Source organism: Stegodyphus dumicola, chromosome 7 (assembly GCF_044657685.1).
Source record: "Stegodyphus dumicola isolate Sdum_Otavi_A_Nest chromosome 7, ASM4465768v1".
NCBI classification, from domain to species: domain Eukaryota; kingdom Metazoa; phylum Arthropoda; class Arachnida; order Araneae; family Eresidae; genus Stegodyphus; species Stegodyphus dumicola.
The window spans coordinates 29,864,147-29,874,953 of NC_140774.1; the positions used below are offsets into that span (position 1 = coordinate 29,864,147).

The 10,807-nt window shown below is 33.1% G+C and overlaps 1 protein-coding gene across 2 annotated transcripts in view; it reads right to left on the reverse strand.

Moving 5' to 3' along the window:
• The window catches only part of LOC118183816 (E3 ubiquitin-protein ligase MARCHF6), a 124,047-nt gene extending 114,168 nt beyond the window's left edge, over positions 1–9,879 (reverse strand). For both annotated transcript variants that reach the window (XM_035353423.2, XM_035353422.2), the window contains exons 1-2: positions 9,802–9,879; positions 2,686–2,782 (exon numbers count right to left, since the gene is read on the reverse strand). In XM_035353423.2, the coding sequence (XP_035209314.2) occupies positions 2,686–2,782; positions 9,802–9,832 (128 nt within the window). In that variant the 5' untranslated portion in view covers positions 9,833–9,879. The remainder of the gene's footprint in view (positions 1–2,685; positions 2,783–9,801) is intronic.
• Positions 9,880–10,807: the final 928 nt, after the last annotated feature.

Here is a 10,807-nt window from a genome sequence, read left to right on the forward strand (position 1 = left end):
GTTGTCGTTGATTACTTCACCAAGTGGCCTGAAGCTTATCCTATTCCTGATCAAGAAGCTGTCACAGTAGCTGAGGTAATGATACAGCACTGGATTTCCAGGTTCGGAGTGCCTCTTCAGTTACATTCCGATCAGGGAAGGAATTTTACCTCGGTAGTAATCAAAGAACTATGCAAACTACTCGGCATTGACAAGACCCAAACGACGCCATTACATCCCCAGTCGGACGGCATGGTAGAGAGGTTCAATCGAACCATCCTTAATAACCTCTCATTAGTGGTTTCCAGAAACCAGCAGGACTGGGGCAAGAAATTATCGCTGTTTTTACTGGCTTACCGCAGTGCTGTCCACGAGACTACCGGCTATTCTCCATCACAGATGCTATTCGGTCGTGACCTTCGTCTGCCTTGTGATCTATTGTTTGGCCGCCCTCCAGATGCTCCTTCATCGTCTGAGGAATATATTCAAGATCTCCAGGCCCGGTTTGAAGTGATGCACAACTTTGCACGAGAGCGAGTCAACTTAGCGACGGAGAAGATGAAGACCCGATACGACACAAGAGCTACTGAACATCAATTCCACGAAGGAGACAAGATGTGGTTGTGGAATCCGACTCGACGGAAAGGACTTTGTCCGAAATTACAGTCACCTTGGGTTGGCCCGTACACAGTTCTAAACAGGCTGAATGACGTCGTGGTTCGGATTCGTAAGTCTTCGAACTCTAAACCTAAAGTCGTTCATTACGACATGTTAGCTCATTACTATGGCCATAGTACGTAATGTAAATAATTGTAAATAGTATCAGACCATGGTCCTTTTTGTTTTTAAATGTGTATTTGATTTGATTTGTATTTAGTATTTGATTTGCATTTAGTATTTGATTTGTATTTAGTATTTGTTTTGTATTTAGTATTTGATAGCATTTGATTTGTTTAAGTTAGTTATTGCATTTATTGTTCATGTTGTTTGATATTGTAATGTAATGTTTATGCCACAGTTGTAAGTTTAGCTTCCTGTCCAGGGATTGTACTGCCCGGGACGTGCAGTCCTTGGGAAGGGGGCAGTGTTACGAATTTGGTATTTAAAAAGCTAATGTTAGTTTAATTATAAATTAAATGGTTTTATTTCTCGCGCAGTGCAGCGCATGACGAATATTAAAAGAAAGCTAAGCCGGAAAATTGAAAATACAAGAGCGTGTGCATTAAATAAATAAATATCTCTTTTTGATTTCGAGAAAGTACTGGAAAATTCTAGCGCGTGATTTTAAAATCTTATAAAAGGAGGAAAACATCTCAGTTTGTAGTAGTTGCTTAGTTTGTTGTTGTTTAGAAAACTGCTGTTGTTGATTATAGCGAATTCGCGGATTAGCGTTCTTTAGCTGTTTTGAATTACGTTCTATTGTACATTTGAGTAGTTAAAAGATAACTACTGTGAGATATTGTAATACTGCATGATAATTTGAGAAAATTTAAGCATTTTTGTTGTGATAATAAAAAGTTTTGTTCATTTTTCATCGGACTTGTGCATTCACTTCATAACGAATCCGTACGCACGCAACAATATATATATATATATGGCCTAAAATATCTTTATTTATGACTAGAATATTTCTCAATTATATATATATATATATATACAGTCTAAAATATTTTTAGCGTTGAGTCTTTAAACTACAGAATTTTTCCATTTTCTCCCACGAGGTTAAAAAAGTTACTTTCTCAAATACAACTTCAAATCTATCTCACTTCCATGAAATCCAGTTACATTTTTTAAGTCTGAAATTTTAAGTATTTAAAGAAATTTCACTTATCATAAAATATTGCTATTTTTATTTAATAAAAAGTTTATTTAGTATTTCAGCAAATAGATATTTTACAGGCAAAAGTACTTTTCATAGCAGTAGCTACAGGAAGTAAATGTGTTTAAAACTTTTATACGTATACATTACTTTTTTAAAAGCTAGTGTTTATTTGATGTAAAATGACGCAATTTGAGATACATAATATAGCATTTAAGTCTGAATTTTAAAGAGTTTCAATCGTGATCTTTTTTAATTACCTCTGGACTATCAGAGGCTTTAAAGAACAAAATGCCCAGATGGCCCTCCATATGAATGACCACAGCTGCCTGAAATGGCCGAGACTACGATCTTTTTTTCCTTCCATCCCCCTACAATATGCAGTAGCAGATGAAGTTTCCCCAAATACATTGTATCATTTTATTGCAGACAGCTCGTCCTAAAAGGATTTATTTGTGGTTTATTATTTTTAGGTTGCATATGAACTCTTCAAAATAGGTTTATAAAGAATGGGGTCAAGGGCTAATGGAGTCTTTGTTAGAAAGTAGAAGGCATGTCATTTGAAATCTTCACACCTATTCGTGTATTAATAAATGGGGAGAGGAGGAAATTGTTGTGAAACTCCAAAAGTATTTGGGATAATTAAAATTAAGATGCAAGTTAGCGAAGGCTTCGGTTTTCAAAGAGTTAAATAAAGATGGTTTCGACATTCAGCAATTTCATTCATGAAAAATCTTTTGATTATATGACAGCTGAGCAGAAAGATACATAAAAAGAACACAGATTCCAATGATACAGATAAAAGGTATATAAACAGAACACAGATTCCAATGCTTGTAAAGAATTAATTTAACATTTACCATGACATATTCAAAAATATATCTTACCATTCTTGGTGGATAAATTTTATACTTCCAGTACAGATGCATGGATGATAAAGAGGTTTCTCTGGAGTGGCTTCAGATCGACATACACGGCAAATATCTAATAAAAGAACAAAAATTTTATGCTTAGCTTATTACAGATATAACCAGCACAGTCTGTTCTATAATCGCGAAATTCTTAATGACGAGATATTTAATAACTCCTAAACTACAATATTCAGCTACATTATAAAAAATTACGGGAAGAGTTATGGAAGCATTTCAGGATATTACTTTAAACAAATACTTAAGAAATTAAGAATTTTCATCCTTATGGATTTTTACATATTGCAACATGTATCTATATATTAACCCCTTTGAGCGGCCAGAGTTTTCACTAAGAAAGCACAAATTTCCCAAAACTACTATGAGAACAAATTATTTTTTTTTATTTTAATGTAAAAACTCTCCTGGTATTACATACCTGGATTTGTGTACTTTTGATATATTGCCTTAATTTCTTGGACATAATTTAATAATCATGTATATATACGTTCTTACAGATATCACAAAAAATATTCTTAACCCTCTAAGCAGTAAGGCTGTATATGCCGCTTAGAGGGTTAAGAAACATTTCAAGCTTTCACAATACAAAATAGTAAACAGCTTTGAAATACATTTTTCATTAATTTTGTTTTAGTTTATATGCACAGAACTCATTTTTGAAAGCTACTTTTAAACAAATGCCTTTCAGTTCATTATAAACATTTTAAGGCTTTTGACAAATTAAATCTCTATTAAAATGAAGGATATCACAAACAATTTTTGTCATCTCAAAAGGGATTACAAGTTAAAAAGATCCGAAATCCCTGCAACAGCATTCACCCAGTACATTCAGATAAAAAATGTTTTACAATAGTCACTTACCATTTAAAATTTGCAATGCAATTTATTCCTTTAGTCAACAGCATTAAAAAGGGGATGTAATAATGAAATTAAAAATATACTTCAAATTGTTACAGCCTTATCTTAATAAACATAAAATTAAAACCAGTGACAAAAGTTCTGACAATATTTAATGCTACAACACAAAGCTATATTTAATACTCTACTTGAAAATTAGAAATAACTTGTTCAATTAACTCTGGAAAACTTCACTGCAATCATAATATATGTCAACGTAAGCCACAAGACAGACTAGCATAAACAGTAATTTACCGTTGAAGCTGTACCACTAGCGACTTGAAGCTAAATGCAGCTTTCACTTGTGTTGGAAAGAACAAGGTTTGTAAAATCATATATGGCATATGTTTCTGTTGTATAATTTGTTAACAAGATAGTTCAAATAAAATCAGGACTTTGCTACTATTTATACACAATGATTTGTGTCCTTGGGTGAGTACAGCCAGTAACCTCCACTTTATCTTCTGAGCAGATTAGAACTTACTCACTCATGTTTTACAATTGGGACAGTGATGACTAAACAACAGCTCCCTTGAAGTATGGAAGAATATATTGTGATAAAATTTCTCGTTTGCAAAACATTCAGTCATCTGAAATTTGAGATACTCCAAGCACAGTATGGAGATGAATATATATGTGTAGTGTATATATATATATATATATATATATATATAAAGCGAGTTCCGCTGTATATATATATATATATATATATATATATATATACAGCGGAACTCGCTTATAACAAGTACGAAGGGACCATAATGTTTGCTCCTTATAATCCAGTGCTCGTAAAAAAAAGGTTCATGAAAAAAATCAGAAAAATTCATAGAAATTTGCTATACCATTATAAATACTTATTTTATTTTTTATTTTTTTCATTTTTGTACAGTATAAAAGAAGTTGGTTAATTTGCTTGAACTCCTTTATTGTCTCTTTCTTGTGTTGTTCTTCGGAGAAAATGCCCCAAAAACGTCATCATTCGTACCCCTGGCTTCGAAAAAAATTTGAAGTTTTTCTGTGCACTCAAAAGCAGTATCCTTTTAACTAAATGACCCATCACTAACATTCAGCTGATTTCAGAATGTTAAAGTTTTTTTAAGAAAAAATTAGCTTAGCTGTAGTGGTAGAAGTCAACAGAAATATTATGAATCACAAAACCAGGATTTGTTCGCTAAAAGCAAGTTATGCTCCCATAGATTCAATATTGCACAAACCAAGTATTTCCGATTTCCTCATTAAATCCGGGTTCGTTATTAGTGAGTTATACTGTATATGTATGCTGTGTAAGAGCTTCATTGAGGGACAAAATCACATAACTCTGACAAACACCAATCATGCTAATATGATTATTCAAAAGAAGAGTTACACTGTGCAAAAAAAAAAGACAGTTCTGTATCTTCCGTTCTAGTGGGCCGATTGACAAAATTCAAATTGGTTTTTTTATGTCTGGAAAGCACGACTTAGGATATATATTAGATTTATATATAGCATTGTTATAACATAGGTATTTTGACACAAAATTGGACTTTTTCTGAAATAAGATACCAATTTTTTTTTTTTCATATTTGGATTCTATGACTCAAATTATGCCTAGATATTAAATTTTGTGAAATTTTGTGCGAAATTTATGGAGAAATTCAAAAATCTACCTTGGCACAATTATTTCAGTTTTCGCCAAGAATAATTTACTTGGCGAACTTCTTAATATGTGGCAACCAATTTTCCTTTCCCTTCCATTATGCTAGAGTGGGAAAAAGGCACCTCGTTCTTAACTTTTTGCATTGTGCATGAGCGGGGAAAAGTCTCGAAAGCACGACTTACATGATATACAGGGTTATCCAAATTAAACTTCCCCAACTCAGAGGCCTGTGCAGAGTGTTATATGGGTCATAATGTGATGAAATTTTAAAAACAGATACTTTAGATCATGCGCTCGAAATGTATTAAACAAAAAAAAAAAAAAAAAAATTAGTACAAGAAGTTGCCGATAGCTGGCGCTGCAGATCAACAAGACATTCTACAAATGTTCTATATGTGTGCCGTGGTTCTTCACAACTCTTTCCATTTGCAAAGCAGTGTGTTCCAAAGCGGAACGCAGTAAGTCTAAATGAATTCCACGAACATGTCGAATAATTGCGTCTTTCAGATGTGCCAAGGTCGCTGGGTGTTCTCGGTAGACCCGATCCTTTATAAATCCCCATAACCAAAAGTCGCATGGCGTGAAATCAGGCGAGCGGGGAGGCCAAGCTGTAGGGAAACAGCGGCTGATCACACGTGCATCGGTAAAAGTTGCCCGTAACACCTGTTGAACGCCACGAAGTATATGGGGAGGTGCACCATCCTGCATAAATATTGTGTCCTGGAGGCGGCCACATTGTTGCAGTTCAGGGATCACAAACGTTGTCAACATGTCCTGATACCGTTTCCCTGTGACAAAGCAGGTTTTGAACCCTGTTGGAGTCACCTCTTCAAGAAAATAAGGCCCAATGACAAATGTTGCAGTGAAACCGCACCATACAGTAACCTTTGGAGGGTTCAAGGGCACTTGATAAATTACGTGAGGATTTTCACTTGCCCAAATGCAGCAGTTGTGCGTATTCACTTGACCATTCAGGTGAAAATGGGCCTCATCCATCCAAAGGATGTTCTACGGCCAACAGCATCAACTTCCATTCTGGCAAGGAACTGCAACGCAAATGTTTTCCGAACTACAGGATCCCCGTCGGACAGCTGATGACAACTATGGATTTTGTAAGGAAAATAACCGAGGATTCGACGCATCACACACGCCAGACGGTCGTATAGGGCATATCAACAGCACGAGAAACAGTTGGCACACTGACAACACCATGTGGCGATTGGTTAGTGGAGTCCACGAACGCCAAAGCGACGTCTTCTACGCGTGCAGATTCCACAACCTGTCGTCCTCTACCTGGTAAAATTCCCAGCTGTCCCATTCTTTCGAACTTCTTCATCATGTCTCGTACAGCACGTGGTGTCATTGGTCCTCGCCATAAGAGCTTCAGCCAATGGAATGCTCTTATCGCAGCACAGGAGTTCTCTTCATTCTGGTAGAAAAGTTTCACTAACAGAGCTTTGTCTTTCAAATTTGCCATTGTGCATCAGCGAGCTGGAAACAACTGCCTGTGCAAGGCCTGTCTTCCATTTTTGTAGGGCTCATCTTTTGGATACGTTGCGCAGAAGCTTTATTTCTGCAAATCACGCTGCTGCAATATGCACATTACTAGTGTTACAGCACCACCTATCGGAAACTTCTTGTACTAATTTTTTTGTGTAATAAATCTTGAGCGCATGATCTGAAGTGTCTGTTTTTAAAATTTTATCACATTATGACCCATACAACACTCTGCACAGGCCTCTGAGTTGGGGAAGTTTAATTTGGATAACCCTGTATATTAGATTTATATATAGCACTATTTTAACATAGGTATTTTGACACAAAAATCAGACTTTTTCTAAAATAATATACCAATTTTTTTATGTATTTTGATTCTACAACTCAATGCCTAAATATTAAATTTTGTAAAATTTGGTGCGAAATTTATGGAGAAACTTAAAAATTTATTTTGTCCTTTTTTTTCAGTTTGCGCCAAGAATAAGTCACTTGGCGGGATTCTTAATTTATAGTCATCTACTTACTTTCATTTTTTTCATTGATGCATGAGAGAATAAAAGGTCCATTGTTCATTCTTTCAAGTAATTTTAACAAAGTGTGTAAATTACATTTTCATTATTATCGCTTGTATTAAATACGGCAAATTTCAAAACACTCCAAAAAGTAAATTCACGTATAACTTAGGAAATTTAGAATAGAAACTCTAATTTTTTTCAAATATGCTTAGAAATATATTTATTTTAAGATGATGTTAAAAAATTTATAGGTTATAATACAAAAATGTTTTTGAAAAATTTATAAATATATATAAAAATACAAATTTTAAAAATAAATCATAAAAAATATGCAAATTACATTCGTATCAAGATTAAATTTTGAATTTTGGAAGAAGGAATTGAGTAAGTTTAATAAAAAAGAGGGTACTTTTCCGTTTTGCCGGCGAAAGCGATAAGTCGCTAATAACGGTACAACTGATGCGAATGAAATATCCTTGCTGGTAACATTTTACATTTTTAAGAAGTCGCAGCCATTTCTTATCAGATTGGTTGTTTCTTTCAATAATGGCATACAATTACATAGAATTTTTACTAGATAGTTCAATTTTATGCCATAAGGCCATTCGTGGACGGTAATTAAATCAATTAGGATGCAATCACAACGCTCACCCGATGGCGAAAATATAGAAAAGGCAAAGTCAAGAGTTAAATTCATCAATTATAACGAAAATGCACTAGCGAAATAATTTCTGAGTAAGCTATTCGTACAAATTAAAATAATTCTTGCATTTAAACTTGTATCCCAAATTAAGATTTAACTTGAAATTAATGTAGATAATTATTTTTGTAGCATAGTTTACGTGAGATGAGATCACTTGGGGTCACATGATGTGCCTCTTCCTTGTTGTCTTAACGTTAAAACAGATGGATGCTACAATATTCTAGAAACTAATGAAAAGACATTCACAAAAAGAAAAAAATAGCACAGGATGCAATCTATGGGTTTTTATCTGAGAATTCTGTAACAAAATTAGAGAATGTTACTTATTAAGGTTCTTGATTGGTCCTTTTCATCTAGTATCAAATGCAAAATATAGGGAAGTAATATACTAAAATATGGTAATATGATGTTGTAAATATGTGGAATAGCTTTAATGAAGAAGTTACTATATAAGCAGTGAAAACTAGCTAAGATAAGCATGGAACAGAGCCAAGTACTATTTTACCAGTAATACTGTTTATTCACATACACTTCTTCAAAGGACTCATTTACATTATATTACTTGACAACAGAATAGGAGTTTTCAAGCAGCAAAATTTTGTTATCATAATAATAAAAAAATGGATGAAATGGTAGTTTATAAGAAAATTCTTTTGGTGACAAGAAAAGAGAAACATTTATTCCCAGCTACAATCAAAAATGCAACTTTTTACCATATGTTACAGAAATTATGGCTCTTATTTACAATGTTTATATTACTTGAAAAAAATCAAGACCATAGAAATTTTGATCTAATTTCTCCAAGCTGATCCTTTAAAAAACGTCTAGATATATTTTACTTCTTGCAATTTTTTTTAATCTATTACCCAAATTTGCATAAATCTATTAGTTCCATCAATACAAAGATTCGCTCAGTACAAAAGAAAAATTTTAAATGAACAGGAAGATCATTATTTTAGTTAATGTAGGAGATATAAAAATCATATGAATTAAGGATTGAAAATAAAGGGTCACATGAAATAAAAGGTACAACAAAAAATAGCAACTGATTTATATATTTACTGGTTGTGTTTCAAATCTGAAAGTAAAAGGAAACACGAAGAGAACCTTCGTAACGAAACTTACAGGAAAGCATACTTTGAGATGAAAAAGGAACACAGAAAACTTTGAAAAGCAAACTTTGTTATTTGCAATAATAAATGCTGCAATAAAACTGCTAAATTTCTGAAATAAACACTTAAAACTTACACATTTTAAAACTAATTAAAAATTCCTCTCAAATGTATGCACTCGCGAATTTTTACACTACACTCACTATATTGCACAAAATTTACAGCTGTTAATTACCTTCACATTTTCATTACCTAGTTACGAAATAGATTCGTTTACTTTAAGCAATTGAATCTGAACCAAATTAACACTGCGCAAAAAATTAAAAAATATCTTAATACAGTAAAAGAGAAGATGATAAAATATGTCATCTATATTAGCTTAACAGAATCTGACAAATTATTCGCTTAAAGTTCTAGAAGAATTCAAAAGAAAGAAAAATACTAGAAAGTCAAAATTGTATTTGTAATTATAACATGATATATTTGCTTTAAAACTCGTAAATAAAAATATAAAACAGATGGTAATATGAAAACAACTTTCAAAATATTGGAAACGCAGTACGTAAATAATGTTTATTCAACAACTGAACGTTAAGTAGAGCTTCCGAATTTATTATACATCAAATACTAAAGGAATTTTAGGTATTAAAATAATTATAATATTAAATAGTATACAATTAATGATGATAAAACAATAAACCGTATAAATACCTTGCATTTGACTCTCATCCATGTTTAACATTTTACACCATCACAATGGCAGTTGCCAAACCAAACGCAAAACAAATATCCTGGATATTGTACCGAAATAGTCGCCCTCTAACGGCAAAAAATAGAATTTAAAATAGCTCTGATAGGCATAAGTCAACTGTTGAACTAGAAGTTACAATATGTCAGTAAGAAATATTAAACAATAAGAAATTGTTCTAAAAAACATTTTGTGGATTCAGCATAACGATGAGACAATTAATAATTTTGTGTGTTTCAGTGTCCTTAGAATAAGAAAAAAACTTTAAAGACTGACCGGGTACTTTATTTCAAAGGTCAATATTTTAATAACTTTAAAGAAATTCAGAAATCCACAATTACGATCTTCAATGTTATTCTTAAAGATGAGATCTACGAAGGAATCAAGCAGCTGTATTAACAACAAAAGTGTTTTATAGGCCTAAAAGTAAGGCCGGTTTAGTAGTGCTGCAGCACCCGTAATCGCGGGAAACCCAAGTAAAGGCCTCACTCAATTGAAACATTTAGTGATCGCTAGTTATGATACGTCATCAATTGCGTTTGATTTTGCTGTTTTAGGTATTCGTTGAAACACAACGATCACTCTGAACTCGCGATCGATCGTTCTCGTAGCGATCACTCCGATCCCATCTGTTTGAGTAATACCAGCTACAACTCAACTCTGTTTATGTTTAGAAAATAAGCTCTATCGTTTTTGTAAATATACTGCTTCTAAATTTTGTATAAATATCTGCAAATAAAGTGTTTTTTCATATTAAATCCATAGTTACCTTCGAATCCTTGGCTCTAGTGTAGAATTGAGTGCCCCTTCGATTAGCGACAATTTTTTGTAAAATTTTGGCGATGAAATCTTATTTCTGGTTATCATGATAATGTAACTTCGCTTTTAGCCTCCTGATTTTTTTTTTTTTTTATATATATAAATAGATTGATCTGTACATGGACAAATTTAAACAGTGCGCAATGCCTA